The sequence below is a fragment of the Battus philenor genome, unplaced genomic scaffold, assembly GCF_028537555.1.
Source record: "Battus philenor isolate CCGP_79_NKW_IND1 unplaced genomic scaffold, ilBatPhil1.0.hap1 SCAF_10, whole genome shotgun sequence".
Lineage (NCBI taxonomy): Eukaryota > Metazoa > Arthropoda > Insecta > Lepidoptera > Papilionidae > Battus > Battus philenor.
Genome location: NW_027181662.1, coordinates 5814820 through 5842292, shown reverse-complemented (window position 1 = coordinate 5842292; position 27473 = coordinate 5814820). Strand labels below are relative to the sequence as shown.

The 27473-nt window shown below is 30.3% G+C and overlaps 1 protein-coding gene across 1 annotated transcript in view; it reads left to right on the top strand.

The window, feature by feature from the left end:
* Cad99C (cadherin-99C) overlaps positions 1 to 27473 on the top strand; it is a 188138-nt gene that overhangs the window by 125229 nt on the left and 35436 nt on the right. Inside the window, exon 4 of the mRNA XM_068767495.1 lies at positions 23564 to 23649. Within this exon, the coding sequence (XP_068623596.1) occupies positions 23568 to 23649 (82 nt within the window). The 5' untranslated portion in view covers positions 23564 to 23567. The remainder of the gene's footprint in view (positions 1 to 23563; positions 23650 to 27473) is intronic.

Below are 27473 nucleotides of genomic sequence, written 5' to 3'. Positions count from 1 at the left end.
TTTAATAAGACAAGAATTATATAGTGTAGTTTCTGTATAATACACGTTTGAATAAGTTAAACGTAACGCAACTTAAAATTAGTAGAAGCTTCTTAAAGTTGAAATTAAAATTGAAATTATTTTTTCTTCAGGAATTTGTAATAGACATTTCGTTTTTTTTTTTAAATAATTATTCATTACCGGTAAAAGGGACTAAAATGAACAAGAACATCTGTTATAATTATTTATAAAATATCATACAGGAGTATAAAGAATAAAGGATATATATAATCCGATGATGTGTTAATGATCTTGTCATCAGTTATTTATTAATATGGCGATCCATTGAAAATTTAAATTGTATGTAAATAATTGGGTAAAAAGGACTCTTTTTATTGACACTATCAGACGAATAAATTATGTCTTAGTATTATGAAAAGAAATTCGTCTTTCAATTTATCTATTAATTTATCGACACAGAGAAGATTCAATTTATTTTTAATTTACATTAATCAAATAACGCCAGGATGATTTGCAATAATGTTTCTTTTTTAAAATGTTGAACTTTAGTGTGAACATTTCACTTGAAAATCTACGTAACATTTTTTTATTTATTTAATAGGTTCCGTTTCGAGAAATATTTCCATTTCACTACAGTAAGCGAGTATACAATGTATTTGCAAGCGGCATTGCAATCGATGCTAATAGCATTGTTTTGTGTCTTATACATTACTGGCATTCTGCGAGTCCTATTATTTTAAAGTCGATCAAAGAAATCGATATGCTACGTGCCGAATAAGTATGAAATTACGGTCGAAATACGATTGAAATTACTTGAGCTCATTTCTCGATAAGTCTGCTCTATATTGCCATCGGTTCCATATCGAGAGCGCTGAAATCGAATTTTATTTGCGGTCAGTTACGGCTTGACCTCCTGACCATTATACGGGATATAGTTTATTGATCTTTTATTGTTTTGTCCGGTTTAAATTACTATTACATTATGCTTCCTTATGTTTTCACTTATTTGGTACGGATTATTGAATAAAAGTAAATATGAAAGGCTATTTAATGTTTATTCATATCAAATATAGTCATTATGTTGCATTGTTTTAAGAAAGTAAACTAATTAAAATGTTTTGGTATTGACTATTTTAAAATCATAATCATCATTTAACTCGACTTCCGCTGCTTGAAAGGGACCCCCTTCTGTTGATATTCAATAGGACTTGTCATCTGTTGTCTATGAATCTCTTTTGTATACTTTAAAGTTATCATTTGCCTTTCTAATTCATCACTTGATATTTCTTGTCTTTAAACCAACGGATTCCAGATTTTTGTGTCCTGTTTGCTCTAGCTATAAAACAAAACAGTCTTTACAGCACAAAATACAACTGATTGAAAAAAAAAGATTTTTATGAGTCATAATAAAAATCAACAAAAAACCGATTTTTTAATTAAAACATTTGTTTTATTTAATTTATACACGCGTAGTTGTTCGTAAAATTGTATAAATCTTATACAGGTTTTTAAATATAATAGATACAACAGATACCTCAAACCTTGGACTAATAAATTTAATATTTTAAATTGGTTAAGTTTTTTAAATTATGTTAATTACCAATATGCTTGTTTATGAGTCTTTAATAATAATTTTAGTGTATTAATTTACAGTTTTTAAAATATTTCTATCATTAAATATGTTGACATCTCTGTGATGAAGTAGGGACAATAAAATCAAGTAATTTATTTCCAAGTTTTATAAAAGACGTGGTAAGTGTTTTTAATTTTCTAAATTCTCTAGGATGTCTCAACCTGGATCTTTTAAAACTATCGATACTAATTCAATTAAATCCCTTTTGTACTTAAATAACTTAATCTTATCGAAAACTGTCGAAATTCGAAACTTAAAGTAAACTTATCTTTGTATCAGTCTAATGAAGCTTGAATAAACATTTTGAGTGAGTTATATGTTTGGATTATATTTAATTATTAACTCAATATATATTTAATACTTTTTGCATACAATTTGTGTATATATACAAAATATATTTACTTTCCTATTTAAATATAAATATACAAAAAGAGCCAATTTCACCGACGTAGCTCGAGGAATTGATATACTGAAGTAGCACTAGGTGGGGCACATTGCTTTTGTAACCGATTGCTGGTGGGGGTGAAAGGTTTTCAATTGGCGACCACGAGATGACACGACGAAGGTAAGCAACCACCCCAACAGGTGGATCAAAGACATAGTCAAGGTTGCGAGAAATAACTGCGTGCAGTACATAACCATTACATATACATGCATATAATACAATGTTTATGAGATGCCAGTATTTAATACTTTACATGAAATAGTATATAGTCAAAACTGAAATGATGACTAAGACTTAAAATAAAATTTATAGTAACTTTTATTTGGTAACATTATTTTACGTATTTTCTACTAAAAGAAATCTTTATCTGTTTCACATCGTGTAAAATTTTGTGACTCATTTAGGGCTTTAAAATACCAACAGGGTCAGTTACATTAGCACCATTAGAGGCGCGTCTCGCTTCCTGTAGAAAGCTTATGCAAACATTACAATGTAAATAATTGTTTGCTAATAAAGCCATCTTTGATAGCCCGAATATTGAACAATACACAATAATATATTACATTACAGGACTTTGTTGAGATTAAACGTGGACTTTTAATTTATTATAATTGGCGAGAAATCGGTCAGACAAAGGTTAGAGCAAACAAATTTATTAGTGATTTTATCGAGTGAAAGGCTGTTAAGGAAGTAGGCGAAGCGACGGTTCGGTTGTTGAACAAAACAATTTAATGTTTGTTTCATTACACCGCTCTCACACTAAACTCTGCAATAACTACAACCTCTTTCGAACCGCTGGCATATATAAAAGATATTTGATAATTCAGGATTCCTCATTACTCCTTTATCATTTTTTTTTACAAATTCATATTAATAACTTAATAGCCTATTATTTAATGTTGTAAATATATAAGATTGAATGGAAATTAATAATACAAGGCAATCAACATTAAGAATGTTATCTGTGTATACAATGGAGTATTTAAAGTAAACTAAACATTAATATAACAAATCAAATAGAAATACCGATTTTTATGTAGCAATTATACCTGTATTTGAACAAAATTAAAAATAAAACTTTCATTACACTTAAACATTGTTTCGTACAAAATACATACAAACAATTACATAATTAAGAATAGAAATAATTATAATATATATATAAGCCTCAGTTTACAAGGCTTATTTAAAATTTTCCTTGTTTTAATATTAATACATGATAATTAAATGAAGAAGTTTCGTAGGTTAGGTGTCATCTTCTCGTCTATTTCTTCATTTCTGAAGGTAGTATTAATTTTGAAACGTCTTGATGGAATCGATAACAAGCTTTTTTCAAACCATCTTATCCTATGTTTTCCTCGGAGCAGTCGGACAGTCCAGTTATATAAAGACAGTCTATGTAAAATAGAAAATCTTTCCTATATTTAATATTTTCCCATGAGTACAGTTCATCTTCAATGAGTAACAGAACAGTTTTTTCAATGGAAAAAAATGCTTTATAAACAAGCCAGAAGATAAAATGATGAAGTATTAAAACGCACATTACAAATATTTGTTGAACGGTATGCAAAATGTGCGACAACTATTAAACTTGTGAATTGCACTAATTAGTCCAATAATTTGTGCCGCCTGTAATACAAATTTATCTTACGCTGTATAACACAGTTCCGAAAGCATAGCGACAGTTAATTATTAGTACACAGTTTACAAATATCGGTTTCTTAATATGAACGCATTCAAGACTTATGAAACTGATGTAATACAGTTTATTACTTTACGATTTAAGTTGTTTGCGAAACGAAAAATTACTTTTCAATGGAACTATATTTTAATCTTATTAACATCTGTTGTTGCGAAATGAATTAATACTTTTGATACAAATTACAAAGTTTATAATAATTCATTAGTTCAGTAAATGTATGCCGCTTCCAGCCGGTTCTATGGGAAATAAATGGTAGAGACCTCTGTCCAATGGGTCGACGTCATACGACTGAAATAATTACAATCAATATAAGAATGAAAATATTAATGCTCCAAATGATAACTCAGAGTTATTTTATATTAGGAAATTTGAAATAAACGCCTCTCTTTTATTTTTACATTTATTTTAATTTAATGTCAATTATTTAGTAATACTTAGGTGATAATTTACATAAATGTTTCTCTATGCAAAGTTTTTAGACAGCTGGTTAGCTTAGTAATTTTAAGCATTGCAAAATTTTTAAATTTTGACTATTTACTTGCGAATTTTAAAACCTGGATAATGTGATAATATATACATAATTATATTTTGATAAAAATTCAAATTATTTTCATTCATGTAAGCTTCATTTACTTATATGCTACTTATAAGTCATCGATTATTTTAACAATAAAAATAGTAAGTTACCGTCTCGGAACGCAGATTTGTTGAAAAGAGCCGGTCAGGAGCTTAGCAGTTGCTCTTTTTCATGTAAATTATTACACTAACAATCATCTAAATGATTCAACCACGTTCCACATATTTGATACCAATAATCTTGAATGCTATAATCACATTTAATTAATAATTTATCTTTAATTTTAGATTTAAAAGAAGAAGATGACAGATGTCATGTATTTTCTGGAACTTTATTATATATGTGTGCGTGCACCCACAGCCATGAAAAATTTGTTTAATTTTTGAAGACGATATTTAGTCAAGAGCAATTTCATTTCAAAATTAAATATTTTCTTGTTTATGTATATATTTATATCTAGTTTATATATAATTTTGAATACCTCGTTTACGAATAAGATTAATCCCTGTGTGGTCAAAGAGCTTACACCTTTTACATTTAATGTCATACAATGGATAACCAGACTGAAAGTACGCTAATGTACCATTCAAATATTTACTCTCCCGGTGCAGGTATGAAGCCAGTTGCACTCAATACTTTGACAATTGCGATTTCATCGCTACAGTGCTAACTGGAATGTATATTCAATAGTAAGTCAACCCCACGTCCCATAAACATGACCATGTTAAAATTCAAATATTATTTTTCGTCGATTCATGAATATTCTATAGATATTGCCGCGCCTGATGGAGGTTTGTATGAGTCCTTGTTTAAATCGCGTTGCTATGGGACTCGTTTCAACTTCTAATAATCTTACTTTAAATATATACTTTATTTAATATTACATTTCTTTATTAGACATATTGTTATATTACTAATTTCTTCTCAATACGTTTATGACAAAATATGTTGTATCCCCATAAAAATATTACTGTTTTTCCTAGAAAGTGTGATAAACACTGTATACTTAAAACTCGAAGTAACGATATAGTAAATATTTTTGTAGGAAATGTCGTACGCATATGCATTTTTAAAAATATTTTCAGCCGAAGTGGCATTTGCAGATTACGCTGGTGCGAAAGTTTCTCTTGCAGGATTAAAAAAGAACAAAACTTTTTCATGCTTAGTGTTACTATACTGTAAATGATTTTATAGAATATTGCACACCTTTGGAAATTATTAGTTAGCCCCGAGGCTATTTCAATGGTTATTAAATTATTTATTTAATTCAGTATTTTTATATTCATTAATGTCTTTTATTCTTTGGTTTGAGACATTTAATATGGTAGGTAATGGATCCATCTTATGTCGAATAAATAAATAAAATAAAAGAATAAAAAAAGTATGTAGAATAGGCAAAAGAATTACAAATCGTTATCTTATTGCAAATGGCGACTTCTAGACAGCCATAGGTGGGCTAATTTACATAAGCTTAAGTAAAGGATAAACAGAGATAAAATATATATGTTTATGAATCTGGTAGTATAAATTAAAAATAAACAGTGAGTGATTCATTCCATCTAGAATTGAAATTAAAAGGTCGTAAGTGCATCTTAAGGTTACAAGCTTCGTATAAATACCGCGACCGTGTTCTTTACCTAACATTGAAATGATAAAATCATCAAGTAGTTATTTAAAACGATCGAAACGGCGTAGGCGCATGCGCTGCAAACCATAAATTGACCGCTGAGTAGGCTAGAGATGGTTGATAATTTTGTCATGTCGATCTTCGTGGCTGGTTATAAATTTAAATTGTTTGATGTGCACACGTTTGCGGTCTCCTAATGTGCTGGTTCCTTTTGTTAAACGAAAATGTATACATTTACATAAATATACGAAAATGTTAATAAATCAATATGTAAATATATCCCAAGCATTTCATAGTATATATCTAGTCGTTATTACGCATTTGAAAGTATTTAAACGTTTACTTATTTATTAACGTTGATATAACATTTCTCTGCTTCAGCCCTATGTGATAGAGAAACTGGTTCCATGTAATACAAGTTTAATAAATACCTAGTCTGCTTGCTAGTGGTAAAAAATCACTTGAATTATTTGAAAAATTGCATTATTTGTTAACAAATTACCTGTACCCCTTTAAAGATTTCACATATTTTTCTAGACACTCTGTATAAAGTGGTTACTCTCAAATATATTGCAATAATATTTTTTTTTATTAGAATGCGACGAGATAATTACAGCAGTACGAATTCTGCAAGGACAGATAGTACACAATAATTTGAATACAATATGCAGTAATTTGAATTTTAACTCGCTTTCTTACTATATTTACATTACGTTATTTAGTATTTCTGAAATCATTAATTTTTGAAAGGGTGTCATATGCAACAAATATACTATTCATTCACCCCTTTATATTTTGACACATTTTTTCAAACACTGCATAAAGTCATTACTCTCAAATGTATAATATCAATTAATTTTTTCCATTAGAATGCGACGTGCGAATAACTTCAGTACGAAAGTACGGAGTCTTTAGGGAACTTTAAAACCGCCTTTTCTTACCATAATTAAATTACGTGATTTATTATTACTGAAAGCCATTAATATCAAATGCAGATAAAATGTAATACCTTCAAAGTTTTTACCTATAAACGGTCACCCTGTTTATACAGTTCAGAAATATATCTTAGATTTAAATATTTTAATACATAATTAAAAATATTAAATTATTTGTACGAGCAATGGTTGCCCATTGATGGAGGACTGAGACTAGCGGTCGCGTGTTTGATTCTCGAGACAAAATCTCATATAATTCACACTTTGTGCATTGATTATATACGATTGCCATTGCCCACCAACAAGTTTCTAGAAGTTGGGTAGAAGCTTCCTCTGCGAACCATAATACTGGCCACTCGTCAACTCGCCTGCCAAGCGTGGCGATTACTATATATCTCTCATAGATATCTTTGGGGGAGGCCTGTGCCTTACAGTGGGCATCTATGGGCTGAACGGACGAAAATATTTGTAGCTACAAACAATTTAAATTCTACATTATAACGTAGTAATTAATGTTATGCGAATGTTCTATGAAAACTATGCTGTGTCTTATTCATTTTATTTCCATCACATGAAGCGAAATACTCAAAATATTTTTTTGTCTGTCTTAATATTTGACGACCCTGCTTCGAGTTAAAACACTGTTCATTTTAAAGTATTCCTTATCTGATTAATAAAATCACGAACCACTGCCGTTTTTTATTAGACATTGGCAAAATATCTAGAATTTTTATAAATAAAACTAAAAAATCGCCGTCATATCGTAGTCGTTTATAACAAACTTTTTTTGTTGTAATATTTTTGTGTAAAACTATTTTTATACGATGATTATCTTTACTGCTATCTAAAATATTCAATCACGTCTAGCACCATGTTACAATGTAAAAAGTTGTCGCTTACGTCCCGGACACTAGTGTTGCTTTGTATTTTAGCAGATAAGTTACAATAATTTGCTCACTCTTGTTTCCTGTTTACATTTTCTCATTCTCCTTCCGTCTCTCTTTCCCTTCCTTTCTCTCTTTTGCATCTTTTCATCCCACCTGATTTTTTCGTTGTTAAATAGCTAGTATAAGCAAGTTTGATATAATGAGATATTTGTGTAATATTATTTTTTATATTACTGTGTGGCTATGATCGAGACACACCGTGCGATATCTTTAAGTACCCCTTGTGCGAGTCCTTTTTTATCTCGTGAGGGCGCTACATGGGATATTCTTTCTTTGCTGAGACGACAAAAAATTATGACGAACATCTAATGACTTAACTAAGACTCTAGAGTTTTATTTAAGACCTTTTGTCAAAACTTCAGAAAACCGTGCACATGGTACCGTAATTTTAACAACGGTGACCGAGTGCCCCAACGTCATATGATATAGTTGTAACACCGTAGCCATTATAATAAAAACTCGAGCAGAATTAACTCGCAAGCCATCGCGGAGACAGACAGGAGAAAACCCAGAATCTGTCGTCAAGGCCTTATAGGATATGAGGGTATAACTAACTCCGATGTTCATGTCTGCAGCTTCGGATGAGTAGATTTGATTCAATCTCGCAGTTCTCGTCTCACCGCGCAAATACATCATGCGGTTACTATCACTTCCAAGCACACTATAATAACAGTTATAAAAAGTTAACGCCCCATTGAACTTATTTACTAGTATGATCAAAGATTAAAGGTTTCATAGTACAATTAAAGCGTCTATAGTTTTCATATCGCTAACAGTTAATATTTTACTTAACCTTCGATAGGCGTACGGCATCTCGATATAAACAGGTTCTAGCAAATTATACCAGTCGCTTAACTGCGCCTTCTTCGTTATAACTTATGAACGTACGAAACATTAATTTTAAGTTATGTAGTGCATTTTCATTCTAAAGCTATTCATTAAAATACAAAGTATTATAAATTATTTTTAATGTGAAATAATAAATTATATAAATAGATAGCTCGGCCCGATCATGTGCTCAAGTCTTTATAAAATATAAATGTATGATGGCAATTGATGTTTAAAAATTGATAACTTCACCGTAAGGTCAACTTTAACTATTATGCAATAAAATGGCATGATTATATTATGTATATGCTATTTTATTCAATTTATTATTTTAATTTGCTTGAATAGTTACATAACGTTATTACTGTAGAAAAAAAAATAAAACCTCTGTTAAAAAAAGTACGACGTTAATACGTCGTTTACGTAAATATTTTATTTGTAAAAAAATTGCAATCGCAGGTCGCGGCTTCGATTCCCGTGATACAATTTTGTATAATTCACACTTCGTGCATTAATTATGTAGGGTTGCCACTGCTCACAAACAAGTATCCAGAAGATGGGCAGCTTGTCCTCTATTTACGGTATTACTACCTGCTTAGCGTGGCGATTATGGTATTTTTCCAAAGATGTCTTTAAGAGTAGCCCTAAGCTTTTCAGTAGGCATTGAAATATAATAAAATCTACAACGTTTTCTTGATTAATTCAAAATAAATGATTATGTAATTCGAGAAAATAAATTTACGTAAAGAATTTAATAATGGACTGTTAACGGTGGTTAGTTTCGTAAAAGTTTAGACAAACATATATTTATTGTAATTTATTTTATTTGTTTATTATAAATACATATATATGCATAAAACACACTAAATCCTTGATCACTTTTTACAATAAATTTAAATGATTGTAACTATTAAAGTAATAAGTAAAACCAAGCTAGTTTTATATTAATAAAGGTATGCTTTCTATATTTGTACGTATACGTACGTATGCTTTGCCTATATGTACACATCAACTATCCGTTATCCCTCTACTGTTTCTACACTATGGTCATCTGTGACAGATTCTTCGTGTGATCCGCCTATTATACTTTTTCTTTACTATTACGCTCCTATGTATATATTTTCTAGCGTGTACAATAAAAAAGATTAAATGGATAAATAAAACCAGTACTTAATTTACATAACCTCAAAATAAAAACAAAATATTAAGTAACATACTTCATTATCTAATTAACTTGTTTGTTTAGCTTTCTGACACCAAGTATGGACATTCAGTTATCGATTATAATATATTGAGTGCTTATTAATTTCAATACAAATTCTCGATTACTAGATTGAAATCGTAATATGGCGTGATTGCCGAGCGACTTATTAATAAATTTTACTATATAAAGTTGTATCTACACAACTAAAATAGTTACAAAGCGTATTGCAGACATTGCATGTATTATGTATCGGTGGTTTTATATAGTTTTCAACACGTGTTGTATGAAATTGATTTTATTGCGCCAATATATTTGCTGGAAGTAGAGCAATCGTACAAATTGAAATGTAAGTTACAGTAAATCTATATCTCTGAACATTCTTCATTTATTATCACTCCATACATTTAACTCTACTAGACATTTGTTAACTAAAAAGTTTCTTTGACTAAAAAACTCTTTGCAAGAATGACAATTGCTTACTTAATATTTTGACGGATTGTAATATTTTATATTTTATATTTTTTTTAAAAACAAACTTAAAAATGCTTAAGCATACTGGTGTTTCAAACAAAATGTTAAGAATTCAACGGCCTGAATTTAGAAATGTTATATAGTTTGTTTCACAGTAAACAAATTTAGTTTTAGTTTTATGACAAGAAGTTTTTTAAATCCTACCAGAAACCCAAGATAACATTTAGTTTTTTTTTTAATAAACGTTTAGCAAAATATCATAAATAATACAAAAATAATGTATCAAAACAAATACAATATATATTTTTTTAATTTTGGAATTCCTTAATAAATTGTATAGTATTAAATTAAAAAAATGAGGTGCTAATAGAAATTCAAAATTCGAATCATTTTATCAAATGATCATACCACTAACGTTAGTACAGTTACGTTCCAAACCGCCATTAAGCTACTCATTAGAAATAATTTCCAGGTACGTTTAAAACGTGTTGCGCTATCGAAATTCAATGGTACTGAACGCTCCTAAGTGGCAGAGGGGGGAAATTACAGGACAGTGGACTGGCCTGTAATGGTATCGGGTGCAGGCTACCTGTTCCGGGGAATAATGAGGGGCTAACTGGAGCTTTGTGCTTAGGAATGTTTAGAGGCAAGCGGTGTTGAGAAAATTCATTGGCCATTACATTTTATTGGAAATTAACTCCGGCTAATGGTTTTTAGTTCGCTTATAGTACAAAGAAGGTTCTTTGAAGTGAACTTTAAGGAAGTTTAATTTTATTTTTTACAAAACGTATTTCAGAATTCGTCTATGATTTCACATTAATTATCACTTTATTGATAAGACTTACGTAATAATATTATTATTAATTTTTCATTTTTTCACTTAAGCACACCGAAATTGAAGTAATTATGTTTAATAATAAAACAACCCGCAATTAATCGACGCCAAATTATTTCTTAACAACTTAATAGAACAATAGAGCGTAGTATACTTACAATCCAGTCAAATTATTAACAAATAATGATATGTTATTAAAAGCAAAATAGGTTATATTATGTTTTGGTTTTGATTACGTCAAATATATATTTTTAAGTTACTCTGTGGTTTGTAAAGATTGCTTATTTTATTCGTTCGTTTTCTTATTTTGCACGAAATTAATCTAATTTCCTCAACATAAAAAATAATTCGAATCAGTTAAAACCTTTTCGCTTGGTAAAAAAAATGATGATTAATTTTTTCTTTGAATTTTTACTTTACTGACTTTCTACTGCCAGAACATATTAGTCTGTCTTATTTCAATAGCAAAAATAAATTAGTGTTGTATATTTCACTTTTGACTATCACCTTTTTTAATGAGAAATAAATAAATTTGTTGATCGAAACTGCTGTTAAAAGATTACATATTTTTGATGGTATATTGTAAGTGTTTGACAGTATGCGCGCTGCAAATTTTTAATTTTGTCAAAAGTTCATAACGAACTGGTGTAATACACGAAACTAATAGTCAAGTGTCAAATGGTTTCTGCATATTTTTCTTTAAAAATTCTGTTACAATTTTCTGCAAAGTATTAGAAATATTCTTACATTAAAATAAATGCAATAAGTACAGACGTTTTTACATTATAGCATGATCAAGGAAAATGGAATTAATTTTTATATGTCATTACCATTTCGGCCTTAGAATATGTATTGCTGAACATAAGCCTCCACGGTAGATATTTAGAAACATTAAAACCTTTAAACAGAATTTTAACTTAAAAAAAATCATTTGAAAAAAAATATTTTAAATTTATACTTAAAGCAAAATAAACAAGATACGAATATGTAATACATAAGTGTATTACTATTTTAAAAGTTTAAGTTTAGTATCTGTTATTCTTGACTATAAATATCATTTATAAATTGCAATGTTCTATAGCATTCTCATATCAACTGAACCAATTACTACACCATGTAATCATTCCGTCGCTTAGAAAATTCCTTATAATTCCTCTCGGTTAATCACAGTACAGTTCTCATAGAATATATCCTTAATCGATTTTCAATTGCTGTCTTACATTTGACCAGATTGTTGGTTGAATATGTTACGGGTGAAATGTTAATGGTTTATTTCCTTAAATGGCAACCGTTTCAGCTGGATGGGAAATCACTCGGTATCCTATCAAACATTCAGACTTTGACAGTACAATTGCTTTTTAGAAATATTCATGCGATACGTCAATTACTTCCCTGATGCTATCATATGCACATGGACAGTATTCGTCTTATGTTTAGCGAATTTATTGCAGGCATTGAAATATGTTAAAATGGTTACATGAGTTTCAATTTTAAATTTTATATCATTATTTTTTACTACTAGCTGTATTCGCGACTTCATCTGCGTGGGATTTAACAAAAACATTATGTAATTTATATCGTTTAAAAATTATTTACAAATAAAAGTAGCCTGAATTACTCCTTATTACATCAGCTACATGCTAGTTTAACTGCAAGGCATCGTAGTCGACGTTCAGTTCCATGGGGGTATATACTACAATCGCCACGCTTAACAGGCGGGTTGGCGATAACACCGTGGTGTAGTGGACGCTGCTGCGCATCCTCTGGAAACTTGTTTGTGAGCAGTGACAATCCTATATAAATTAATGTACAAAGTGTCAATTATATAAAATCGTATCCCGGGAATCGAACTTGCGACCTTGGATTGCAAGTCTCAGTCCTGTAACGCTACTGGTGCTAAAAGTTTTTATAATGAATTTACGTAGAATAAGTTTTTATTCATTTTCGTTAAATTTTTATATTAAACGTATAATGGCTAAATGTATACTTTTTTTGGACTTTCACTGTTGCCCTAATGGCATTTACAGATTCCACGAGTTAAAAGCTAAACACCTCTTTTAAGATAGCGAAGTTCGAGGGCTTCCGAAGGAGCCTATGCTCGGGCCGCTACTTACTACTATTTTATCAAATTAGGTAGTGTGTATCGTTTATTTAGCAGTTATAGAAATCGTTATAAATCTATTTTAAATATTATCTAGTCATAAAAATATACTGTATGGTAAAATATATATAAAGGAGGATAATCGAAGTTTTAATTTTATTAAAACTTATAAGTAGAATGGTCTTTTCGCAGAGCTAACTAGCTGTGTAATCAATTAGCGGACTCTTGTCCACCTGTTTCCCGTCCCATAAATCCCAAGGCGTTACCCCTCGTTACATGTACCACGCTTATTACTTTTATGATACCTTGTTAAAGTTTCACGAGTATGCTTATCTCGAGTATGCCTCATTAAACGAGAGAATCTTTTAGTGCTTTGACATTATTTTGTATATAATTTATCAACTACGATTAAATAAAGAATTTTAAGTTAAATTAAAGTTATAAAATAAATATTGCGGTTATATTTTTAAGCACATTGCGCATAGTAATCACATGATGCGGCCGCCTAACCGTCAAAATAAAAACTTGTAGGTTCCTTAATTTGATGAAATATTTATAGTTTAGAGCCTAACTAAGTTCCCTGAGGTATCCCGAGCTCACTAACTGCATAGAGGTCTAGGAAAACATCTTTATATATAACTAGCTGTTCCCGCAAACGTTGTTTTGCAAAAAAAATAGGGTTTTAATTAACAAAAAAAATAAGGGTTGATCGTAGAGGGGTGAAAATTTAAGGTTGTATGTATTTTTGTATGCTGTATCATAATAAAATAAAAACCAAAAAATTGTCTAAAAAATAAAAAAAATAATTTAGGGGTGGACCACCCTTATCACTTAGGGGTATGAAAAATAGATAGTAGCCGATTCTCAGATCTACTGAAAATGCATATAAAATTTGGTAAAAGTCTGTCAAGCCGTTTAGGAGGAGTTCAAGTTCGAACACCGTAACACGAGAATTTTATATATTAGATTTTAAAATGCAACAAGTTATTGAATGTAAAATATTTTTAATATTAAATAAAAAGATTTTATTTCGTTTTGAGAAAGATATTATTTCGTTACTATGAACACTTAAAACACTTTGAAGTCGATATTGAGAACCAAAGTGATAAATTACTTAGTGTTTGCGGTTAGTGTTTCAGTGGCGAAGCTTTGGTGATAAAGTTTAGATTGCATCTGGATCGCGTGACGATGCCATCTCACAAACCCTGAGAATAACGAAGCGCCATGTTGCTCAGTGATTCATTGTTCCATTGAAAATATTAAAACCAGTTTATCAAACATAACGCCCTGGTCTTCTTTTATATCTTTAAGTGTTTTTTTTTCTTCATTTGGTTGGCCCTAGGATATTGAACGTAGTCTACATAATATCTGAGATATTTCTACCTATATTGATATCTCTTGAACCTTATAACTTAGAGACAAAAAATTTCATGGAATTATTTCTTTCGCTGAGCCGCTTAGCTATGGATGGATTTTATGAAATACAACCCGCAGGGGGGTGGACAGAGCGTTCATAAAACTGACTAATATCAACTCACTACGGGATTGTACTGTTAGGGACTACGAATAAGTGATTAAACTACCTATGCCGTCACTTTCAAGTATACTAATAAATTAAAGTTTTTTTTTTTTTTTTTATTAATTCTAATTTGTATCGCTGGTGTTTTTTTTTTTTACAGTATTTATCTTTCGCTTTAACTAAACGCAGACAGTTGGGAGAGGGTTGCCGCTATTTGATACGGATCTTTCTTCTCCCAGCTGCGAGGCACGACAGCGTTTTATATTATTATTACAATTTTTTTTTTTACACGATTTTCACTTATAAATATAGGTAAATACAGCTAAAATTTATACATATTAACAATACAATTTGGAATACACAATTATATATTAGTTGCTACATTATTTTATTTAAGTCGCTGCCCAAGCGCTACAGACCGTTAAATGCCTTGAGATTTAGGACAATGTGCCGGGCCAACTCATCAAAAGATTCTGCTGTAGATTTTTTCTTGAGAAGGTCCGGTAAGCTGAACGGAGATATATTAAGGTTTTCACATAAGGTCACGTGGATATGTCTTTTGGATGCGAATCGGGAGCAGTGTCTGAGTAAGTGATCAAAAGTCTGTACTGTGGAGTCGTCACATGGGCAAATCATATAGCCATTACCGAAGCCTTAAATATATATATATATATATTTATATATGTGTATGATAAAGTAACTTGTATAAATTCCTGTTAAATACTGTAAAATTTGCACAAAAATAATACCAGAAAATGCACCACTTATTTATTGTTTAGTTATAAACGGACAAGGGTTCATTTACATTCATCTGTCGCTGATGTGGACGTATTCACTCGCTCTAGTGTAGACTGTTCCTCTATTATTTTAAAAAAAAGTTTTGATTCATTCCAAAACTTTCGGAAAACAATAATAGATCTATAAATAATAGATGAATAATCAATTTTGTAACAATGGTTGTTAAGGACAGTGATTTTATAATAATTCATAAGCTGAAACACAAGCCTAACATCAGTTAAATAATCTTATATCGAAATCTAGAAAACTCGAACATAGAAATTTAGCAGATGAGACAGATAGATACAGAAGATATCTAGATCTTTAAGGATTTTCGATCTAAAACAAATTTTGGAATTTCACAAAGTTTGGAAGTGATAGTGTAGTAACTACAGTCTTATCTTAGTCAATAACAATTGCCAGGGTCCATATCACATACATAGTATACGCATAAAATAATGCAGTAATTCACGTTTGTAATGTCAGTGTACCAATTACTCTTCCAATTTTTTATTTATTTTTCACTAAAATATACTAGTAATTAACTTCCATTTTTTTTTATCTGCAATCAACGTACTAATTACTTTTTTATACATGCTTAATTTTATATGACATAAGCTTTTGTGGGTGTGTGCCGTTGGATTTTTAATAAAATAATTACATTAGTAATGTGAAGCCCAGGTAATATTCGCATAATTAAAATCGATTTCGCGTTGTTTCTGTAGCCTGTACACTTTTATAATGATGTTATGACTGTTCGTTATTTTATCAAATAGTATCACAAGCATTTTCTATTGTTTATATAGCCTTCTAAATTTTAATAGCTTTCTCTTAGCGAAATGCACACTAAATATCGTAACTAGGATAGTTTTTACATTGATTATAAATTTTCTTGCTTGCTGTCTGTGATATACGTTACGGTGTCGACCATGTCAAATGAAATAGCTTTTAATAGCCCTAAAATTGTGTCAGTGATTTCTCCGCCTTATTATTGAACACATTATTGTAAGTAATAACCTATTTTGCTCACGACTTTACCTGCAGTGTTGCCCTTTTGATCTTTAACGGATGAAGTTGTTTCGTAATCCCATGCAAATAGCGAAGATGCACCTCACGGTCTTCGCAGAAACACTTTCACGTCTTTAAAACTAAGTACGTTTTAGTAATCGCCTTTAATGGGATAATTTTGAAGGCGAGCGTAGATTGCTAATTACGAAATGTATAAATTTGAATGATGGCAGCCTTTTAAGTAATAGCGAGGCATTTTGACGACTGCATTGCACAGTGTATATGGACTCAAAGTTGAGATCCCCGACATTCGAATCACGAATGAGGTTAAAGTTGGTATTAATTAAATCTACTGTAAGTTACTTTTTACTGTTCAAGAATATAAGAATTGATCAGATAAAATAGGCATAATATAAGTACAGTAGTACAATAGGCGGTCTTTTAGGTAACGGCGATTTCTTTGAGACTGCCATTGGAATTAAGTATTAATATTTCTCGATCAATTATGATAACTCTTTTTTAAATCGATTTAAAAATTAATAATTGCTTCTATTTACTTTAAACACAACGTTTTAAAATATTTTGGAATATTTTACTTACCATAATGGTTATAAATAAAATCCTTGAACAATAAACTCAATTTGCATTCTCCGCATTGTGTAATTAAATGTTTGTATGTATTTATGTTTTTCTTAACTCTATAGCTCCATCAGACTACTTCATTAATCTTTTGATGTTTAACAAAAGCAGTATTCCTTTTGTCATAAGTAATTACGTATCATTTAGAGGCAAGTCATTTGTACGTTTCTTATTTTAAAATATGAAATGAAATATTAGCTGTCTAAATTGACCCCCGTTACTCTATCATATTTCTTTAAATATCATGCGTAATATTAGCAAAATGGACTTCAAATATTTTAAAAAAGAACATTTCTTAATTTTATGCAAAATGCGGTTCTCTTTTCTAAGTATGTCCTGAAAAATCTATTTCGGTACAAATAAATAATTGAAAGGTATAAATTAAAAAGAAAATGATAGTTTAGTAATTTTAAAACATCTGATCGTATTAATGAGTTGCTACAGTATCAAGATTGTAAGTGTGATCAAGAATTCTCGCCAATACCAATGCATTTAATAATAAATTTCTCACCAGTTTTTGTTAAAAACCTGAGCATTAAGTTGTACGTGCCGTAGACCATTGAACTTAGCTTATGACGAAATCCGACTGTAGTTGGCCAATAAAAGGGAACTAAAATTATTTTTACGGTATCCCAATCGAAAAACAGTTCTGCTACGCATTGAAATAAGTCCAAAATTATTTGCAGCGATCATAGAGCAGTTTACACCTGTTACGCGGATCAAAGAACTTTAATCTGGGTCCTTGAATTGTGAACGTTTTTAGATAAATGATTTAATTAAAGATTCTTACATCTATTACATATATTACAATTATGTTTGGTGAAGAAAATTAGACACCTGTTAATTTAGCGAGTCTTGCTAATGTAAACCGGTCCGGAATTTGTGTTGATAGTTTTGACAGATTGTATGCATATTATTAAATCAGATTTTATCTATAAAGACTATTATGTTTCATAAAGGGGCTAAATTGTAGAACTTAGTGAAGGCGTAGTTAATAATTTAACGAACGTCAAAATAAATCTAAATGCCACATCGGGCTGGACTGTTTTGGCGCTCCACTTTCACACTCCGGTATCACGACATGGAAATGTTAAATTTTCGTTTGATCCCTGCAAACTGTGGTGTGAATTTATTATATTAAATCATGAAGTATAGCTTAAACAACACTGAGAGACAGTACTTGTTTTCACTTTCCGTTTTGTCCCAGACTATTACATAAATATAACCATTAGTCTAAATAGTTTCTCTATAAACTACGAAGCCTGTTATTTATTTTTTATGACCTTTTTTGAGATCTCCCGTTCCACGCGTTACTTTAGGAGCAGGGACGTTACAGATTCGGGTAAATAAATTTTTTATATCTCTTATTAATATTCCACCTTCTTCCTTCCCTCCCATTTTCTGTTATACTTCAAAAAATCGACTTTTTCGCACTTATATATCTTCTTTTATGCTTCGCCTTCGTTCCCTCATTTAAATTCATAGATCACAGTTTTTATTGGTTATCACAGTTTTTACATTATCATAATTATTGACATTTTAAATATTTTTATAAATTTTTGAATATTATTTTTTTTTATACACATTCATATTTTTAATTTGTATTTTAATACAAGTTTCTTTAGCTTACGATTTATTTTGCCTTAGGCTTCTTATCTTACTTTTTTCATCGTAGTCTTAACCAACTCTTTATTTTATTTTTATTTACTTTATACCAGTTCTGAGTGCTAATAATGTTTATTGTACATTACATAATTTTTCTGCACAACTGTAGAAATGTTGGGCGCTGGTTGTCGTGGTCTATAAGGGATGCGATGCTACCTTCTATCCTCTTTCTCATCTCGACCTCGGCATCAGAGCGGAACCAAGGTTGTTAAATAGAGTCCAGTGTCATTCAATGATTAAAATATAGGATATTTAGATATTTAGAAGTTCTTGGGAGAAAATTACCATAAATTATTTAGGATAAGTCGAATGGTTTGAATGATATGAATATAATGAAGAAATAAGTTACAGGTGGCAAAAAAAAATTCTAAATGTTATTGAACTTTATGTTCCAAAGTAATATTACCTTATATTGAAAACAATACAGAATATAATAGTGAAGTTTTACAATTATAGACAGGTAATCATGAATTTTAGACAGATAGGTGCATGATTGGCAGATTTTGCGACTGATAGAGAGCAGAAAGGGTTTTTAGCATAGACTTTCTTTTAGGTAACAAAGCTTGTGGGCGTCCCCGGAACCTCAATTCGCTTTGCTAAATATTATTTTTGTTACCGAATTGGGAGGCCGTCGAAATCCATTAGTTCTGTTAAATTGCTTAAGTGAAGTCTTTCAGAAATAGGTTAGTCTTAGATGATTTTGGGAACTGTGAATTATGTAAAATTGTAATTAATATTCAATTACAGCAAACTATGAGATATAAGTAGTTGTTGATTTTTTTAAATTATTAAAATGTTTACCACTAAAAGATATAATATATCACTTAATATTTTTACTATTCGCAAAATTAATTCTTACTCACGCACCATAAGTAACTAAACTGGTAATACGTGTACAGGCCTTCATAATAAAATATGTTTTACTCCGAAACGCGAGAGGAACAATGGTCGTCGTTAGGTTTGCAAATGGCGGGGAGGATGCGGAAGTGTAAGCTCCGAGATAATGTGTATTAAACTGTTTGTGATTGTTTCGAAACTATTGTTAGATAACGGCGTTTTTTGTTGAATCGAATTGTATTTTCATTAAGATTCTCTTGATCTCTCTATTAATGTTGATTACTTTTTATATTTCACTAAAGTGTTTTATTAATAATATTATTTATTGTTACAATTGGAAAATGATCAGATTTTTACTATAATGAGAAGTTCAATAATTTTGCAGCTTATATACCAATTGCATCTAAAAAGTTCAAAATATTAATATATAAAATATCAACCGTTATCATGAGATTTGTACAAATATCGATGTCATGTGAATTCATGCTGCTTTTTACTCGGCCCGCACCTCGTCATGATAAACGGTACAGCGGTTTAGGCCATATTGCAACATATATATTTCAAAATTCTTTCCGAACATTTTTTTAAGCTATAATAAAATAAAATATAATTTAAAACATCTTTATTAGGGTAGGTAGGCGTTTATACAACCTTTTGAATCGTCAATTATTTTAACATTATAAGTGGTAAGCTGATACGGCTCGGAATGCCGATCTGCTGAGTAAAAAAACTCAACAGATGCTCTTTTTAAATGCAGTTTAATAATGTTTGATGTATACATTGTAATCATGTCAATGAATCAACAAATCTTTTAAATGTTGAAATTTATCTTGTGAAACTTTATTATTTATGCCTACTCATATTCCTATAAAGAACTTTCTTAGCTTTTTTAATGTACGTATGTTAGTGAACTTAATTAAATCTAAACTGAAATGTTATAAACGTCTCACTTACTTTTCCAGTACGTTAGTAGTAATAGCTGTTAATTTCAACGCATTTCCATGATGTATATAATCAGATAACGCCAATAGGTACCCAGGGCTAGTTTTTGCGGCGAGTTATGTAGACGGCTTTCAACCGGGGAGTGGAGACTCGATAAACTAGCCGATACTAAACGAATGTGGCATTTATTTTCAATCCAATTCCGACCTTTTTTCCTGCAATTTACGATCTCTACGTTCATTAACACTTAACGACAGTGATAATTTTAAAACTATTCTATATTATTAATAGTAAACAATAAGTCGAAAAATATCATTTTTTTCAGTGTTGGATGATCACGAAAAGCCCCTTACCCCCCAAAGACTTTCTATAGCATTGCTTGGAACCGGAGAGCACTGATCTCCACGCCAACCTTAATGGGCTGTAAGCGACCATCTATACTGAAAAAGTCGAATTTAAGAATTGTCTAATTTATATCTCATGTTCAGAACCTGTAGAGACCTTATTTTCATTTGAATTAATATTGACCTCTGGTAATCAACGAAACCAAATTTACGTTAATTTAGGGAATTTATTTTTTTCTGTTAAATCTATTTGTATTTTTGTATGTTTTGAATGTTTTTTTTTCTGTTAATATGTATTTTAAAATATTTATTTATTATTCATATTTACATATTATTAAAATTATCAACAATGAATCGCTTGTAGTGACAACCACTTGAGTTCGTCATGACCAAAAATGTCCGTAAAGCGTAATTTGAAAGAAACTACAACTCGATAGAGCTCTTTTATAATGGCGTTTTTCTTTTGGTTGTGATCACAATAACAACAGTATTTCTGTTTTTTTTTTTGTGTACGACGTCACTAAAAATAAATAATATTCCTGGAGTTTCTAAAAACACTTATAAGGAGAAATATAATATACGTAAACAGCTATCAAAAACTTGCAAGTAATATAATGTTGTTGGCAAAAGTCACGTAGAATATCGCAATTATTAAATCATGCACTGGGCCATTATTTTCAACCTGGCATAATAATATGTAACATTCAGTTTTGAAGGTCTGCAGTACCAGTTTAATCAAAAAGAACTCCTAGAGACGTGACGAATATCAAGATTAAACAGAAACATCGCTATACCATATTGAATATTTTATAAAATGATTGAAGCAAATAGTTTCAGTATATTAAGAACGTATTAGATACCAACAAATGCCGAACAGCGGGAAACGCTACTAAGGATTTATTACATAGAGTTGATTTGCATATTTTATTGCCTATTTACTTTTTGCTCCGCTCACTGGCTGACAGATTTCTCGTGATACGTTTGAATAATGTAATCGTGGAGCGTGTTTGGTTTCTTTCGTTAATTGGAATCGTCATTTTCAGATGTTATTTTTTCTAAATTACTACAAGTTTATTATTATATTGTCAAACCTCCAATACAATATCGCTTAAATAATATCACATAAAAAATCTCCTGAGTTTGTCAAAGGCTCTTTTCAGGAGGCGTTGCGAACCCTCGAAGCTTTAAATTAAATAATGACATTATGGGATAGCCCAATTTGATTCTAGTTTTATGAAATTGGGTTCTTCTGGGATTCTTCTAACCTGCATGTGTTACGTCTACAATTCCTCTTACATCAAAGGGAAGGGAACCTACACAGTTAAAAATCCTTAGTATAATAGAAAGAATATCTTGCGTTTAATTATTCCACGGAGCTTCAGTCTGAAGTTTATTACTAGCAATGATTTTATAGGCAGAATGATTGTGTTGCTAAAAGCTGCTTCAATTGTTCTTGTCTCATAACAGCCGCTGATAAATAATATTCAGAGTAGTGTAATGGTAGGTTCCCTACAATAATTGCGTTTGACTACATCTTTCTGTTTCAAATGGCACAGTTAAGTTTGAATTTTAGAATACTTTTAATACAAGGCAATAAAGACAGTGCTATAGAGTCTGTGTAAGAAGGAAGAGTGCTGTACAAGACTTAAAATATCAAGCTAGGTAACCACAACAGTTTATGGTCACTGCGTTTGATTGCACACAAGGACAATTTTTGAATATAATCAAAAACTATTTAAGATTATGTTACAGGTTTTGTAACAGTATAAAAAGTGATTAGTTCAACTAAAGCATTTTACGGATTTTAGTGATGAAGAAAAAAAAATACCGCAAACGTTTCATAAAAATGCGACATTTAATACAAGTATTATACTTTGATATTGCATACTTCGATTCTAATTACGCTGCTACACCGCTCATCTCGAATTCTGCTGTGTTCGTCATATGAAACAGTTCCCGACGGTCAGTTGGTTGTCGGGTCGCTTTGTGCATTGTTTTGCAATCGTAATGATTTAGCAATGTAAGTTTTACTGTTGTTATTTTGCAATTTAATGACTTATTTGATAGAATGTTACTTATATGATAAAAGAATTCTTTACGGAGTATGTTGCGGCACAAATAAGACTGTATGTGATATCCTTGACCATACGTATTAAACTCGAAATGTAAAAAAATAGATCGTAATAAAATCTGTTAACTATTTTTACTTGGCACTGTTATTTGTTGTCGATAGTCAAACGTATTTTTTAATTTTTCTTGTCAATAAACACATGAATATATTTTAAGTATAATAAAAATAATTCGTAACCGTATTTTATATCAAATTATGCAGTGTCTATAGTTTACATATGTTTGTTACTGATATTTTTACAATAATTATTTCCCTTTCTATTTGTTTACTTTTCTTCATAACACCAGCGACACCATTTTATTTGACTGCCATATATTTTGTATTTTATTAGTTCTCAGATAAATATAATATTTCTTTTTATGATTACAGTTTATAAATACTGTTTTCTTTTTACAGTGAGATGGCGCGGAGGCGCGCGCTGACACAACTCGGCACGCTTTGGCTTCTAGTTTTTCTGCTACCCTCAGCATGGACCACACCAGGTGTGTATACTTTCTTATATATTTTAAACATTATAAATCAGTGGTGGTCAAGCTCTTTGATAGTCCGAACTATCTCGTACATACACCGTATTCGCCTGATTTGGTTCCGTGCGAAAGATGGCAATTCGTTCTGTTAGTTACTTTTGGAAACGCTTGGTACGAAGTTCCAAGGAAACCCCACAGTTTAAGGGTGGTAGTAAGCCGTTCTTTCTGCAGACTTATAATGATATAAATTAGTTTTGTTTATATTTTGTGATCGAAGTTATTTCTTTTATACATAATATATAAAATTCTCGTGTCACGGTGTTCGAACTTGAACTCCTCTAAAACGGCTTGACCGATTTTTACCAAATTTTATATGCGTATTTAGTAGGTCTGAGAATCAGCTACTATCTATTTTTCATACCCCTAAGTGATAAGGGTTGTTCACCCTTAAATTTTTTTTTTATTTTTTTGACAAAATTTTATGTTTTTATTTTTTTAAGATACAACATACAAAAATATATACAACCCTAAATTTTCACCCCTCTACGATCAAACCTTATTTTTAAATTGAAAGTTAAAAATATTTTTTTTGCAAAATAACGTTTGCGGGATCAGCGAGTTAGAGTATAAAAATAATAAATTTCATGTTGTTTTTTTGGCAAATATTAATGCGACTTGATATTTAAAATAGTTTGAAGTATTATTAGAAATGATAGTTAACATTTACTCACACAATGTTATTCTGTATTCAGCCGTTTATTGAATGGTAATGGCCGGGAGTGGCGTGGACAACAATGCTGTTGTTTGTTGATTCAAAACAAATAGAGACAAACAAAATAGATGTTATCTCAGCTTGTCAGTGAAAGTCATGCTCCTATTATCTTAAGCCTGTGATGATTTATTTGAACAATGTATCGGGAATCGTTTTGTGCAAATACACGCTATAAATCGTTTAACCTATCAGTCTTGTCTATTTAAATGAATCATGAAAGATAAATTGAATTTTAATATTATTACTTTAATTTAAACACATCGCTTTTTATATCTGATTTTAAACATAAAAATTTCTATCTTATTTACTATTAAAGTATAAAAATATAAGGTTCAATAAATAATTCGTAATATAAGTGTCAAGTGATTTAAACTTGTTGTTTAAAAATTGTTACTGTCTTAAACGTTATAAATGAAAAAAAATTTATTAAAGATGTTTTAATTCCGTATTATAATATGTGTACAAATGCTAATATATAGACGAAATCATAAATAACAAGGTGAAGTTATATTTATAAAATATAGAATTTGATCGATTTTATAAAGCAAAGCTTGGTTACGTCGAACTTGATTATTACAAGCCAATTAGAATCAACGCTTAAGACAGTTCTCAATGAGTGAAACGTTATATTTCAAACGCGTTGGTCGCGGAAATAGTTTTGTACCTTGCCTCATATGCCTTGCGCGGCCAATTAACAGCCCGCATTAGATCAAATTAATCTTTAGTGCAAAGTCACGAGGTATTTAACTATCATGTATTATTTCTATTAATATTCCGATAGGTATCTTATTGAGTAATTATCTTACACAAACAATTGAAATAGATTACTGTTTACATTGTTTAAGTGGGCAGGTAAATAAAGATTAGAATCGAGCACCATAATTTTAAATTAATATTGTTACGACAGCATCCCATTAGAAGTATGTCGTTGCGTTATTAGTTGGAAGTTAATTAAAACAAATATGATTGAGATAAGCAGAAGTAACTGATATAGCCCAGCAAATTGATAAGTTAAAGTGGTAGTGGACAGAATTCATAGCGCGGAGAACAGATGGCCGCTGGAGTCTTAAATTTCTGGAATGCAGAGAATGAGAGCTGCGTGAGACATCCGTGCTCTAGGTGGTGTCCATGATCTTTAAGATGGAATACGCATGCAGGCTGTTAAAATGATGATGATGATGAAAGGTAACATACATGTAATACGATGATAATATGATTTTGCGTTAAAACAGTTTTCCATCACTTAAAGAGACATACATTTTTATCACAAACACATTATATTTTTCAATCGGCGTGTATAGCTTTATTGGAGGTTTAACTTTTTAACAGTTGCTAATTTTAGGTGGTTAAGATTTTGGAAAAAGTTAAAAAAAATCGAAAATTCGTTTTTCAACTTAATATATCCTTCTGACGTCTAAATGTATAACACACACGGCGGAAAAACATATATAAAATATACAATTAAAATTTTAATTCACTTACTAAGTTCTGCTATCTTCTATGAAATCATTTATTGAATGAATTATTGTAAAATAAATTGCGTTTACTAATAAATAGTCTAATCACTTTGTAAATACGCTTTCAAATATATTTATATTGATTTCAATAAAAATAAGCCTAAATTTCCAAGAATAAAAAAGAAAATCCTTAAAATTACCGGCATAATATGTCAATTTATCATTGGAACCAAACATACCTATTCTTCGCCTACCTCCTCCATTTCTTTCATACTACTGCTATTTCGAATATCCATCTATTTATTAGGTAGCGACATCTTCATTTATCCAGGCAATTGATTTGTCATAGTGAAAACACATTTATAGAATAGATCTACGGTTAATAATGTTTGTAAATATCTCGAACTTATTACTTTCGTTCCAAACTTTTAAATGGAACATATTCTCGTTTATTCTTAGTGCGTAAATTCACGCCTTTCAAGGTAATCGTTAGAGATATATATGACCGTTGATTAAGTGTGTATCAATTAAGATTCCCGTATAAGGCGATGCGGTTGGCTCGAGGAACTGTTATGACTAGTTAGCTGACAAATAGATTATTAATTAAAATCTCCGAGTACGCTTCGATTCTCTGAACTTTAAGTTCTTACGATAGCTTGAGAAATGAAAGCAAACTTTAACAGAATTTATAAATGTGCATTATAGCTTAAAATGGCCATAACGATGTTTGTGTGCGAAATGCAGAAATGATAATAAATAAATATGTAGTGTAATTTATATATTATTATAATCAGTTACAAGAGAATTAAAAAAAGAAGACTTACCAATTTGTAAAGATATCGCATAAGAATTTTAATAATTAAATACAAACTTTGCAGAAAATAATAATTTAATATTATTTCAGAATTATAATATCGATAATATAATATTTAATAAATGTAAAATTTAAATGTTATCACACATATCGATTTATTATTGATTGACCAGTTGATAATCATTTTGCGAATCTAAAAAATAAAACACAGAAATTCCACGAAATATTGATTTATTATTATTTCTGTTATCGATTAAGAGTGATTTAAAAAGTTTACCTTGTCTGCTTCATTATGTTTAATAATCTAAAAAGTAACTTCAATATTATAACAAACGATTTTTTAAATTTATTATATAAAATTAAAAAAGTGTAATTTGCCAGTTTTTAAAAGAAAATTCAGAAATTACACAATTAAACATCGATTATTTGTAATATTTACATTATATCATCGGTTACTTGAGATTTTAAATATACTATAAGACAGAAAGATAGAATTGCAATAAAGAACAGTCGTTAGTTCAGTCGCGGAAAAGTCTGTTTCAACTTCGCTGTATTATGTTATTATTTTCATGCAAACTTCACGATAAATTTCGCAATATGATAATGTAAGCTAATGCAAAATGTCATAGCCTCGATCTTGGCCTTCGACACCATTAGCTGGTAACGTACCACATTAGTTACGCATCGCTATCTCTATTACGGTGACTTTAGTTTATAACGCGTTAGGATAAATGGCAAGTTTATTTTGCGATGCGGCCATGTTTGTAACCTTTAACTAATTGAGGAATATTTTAGC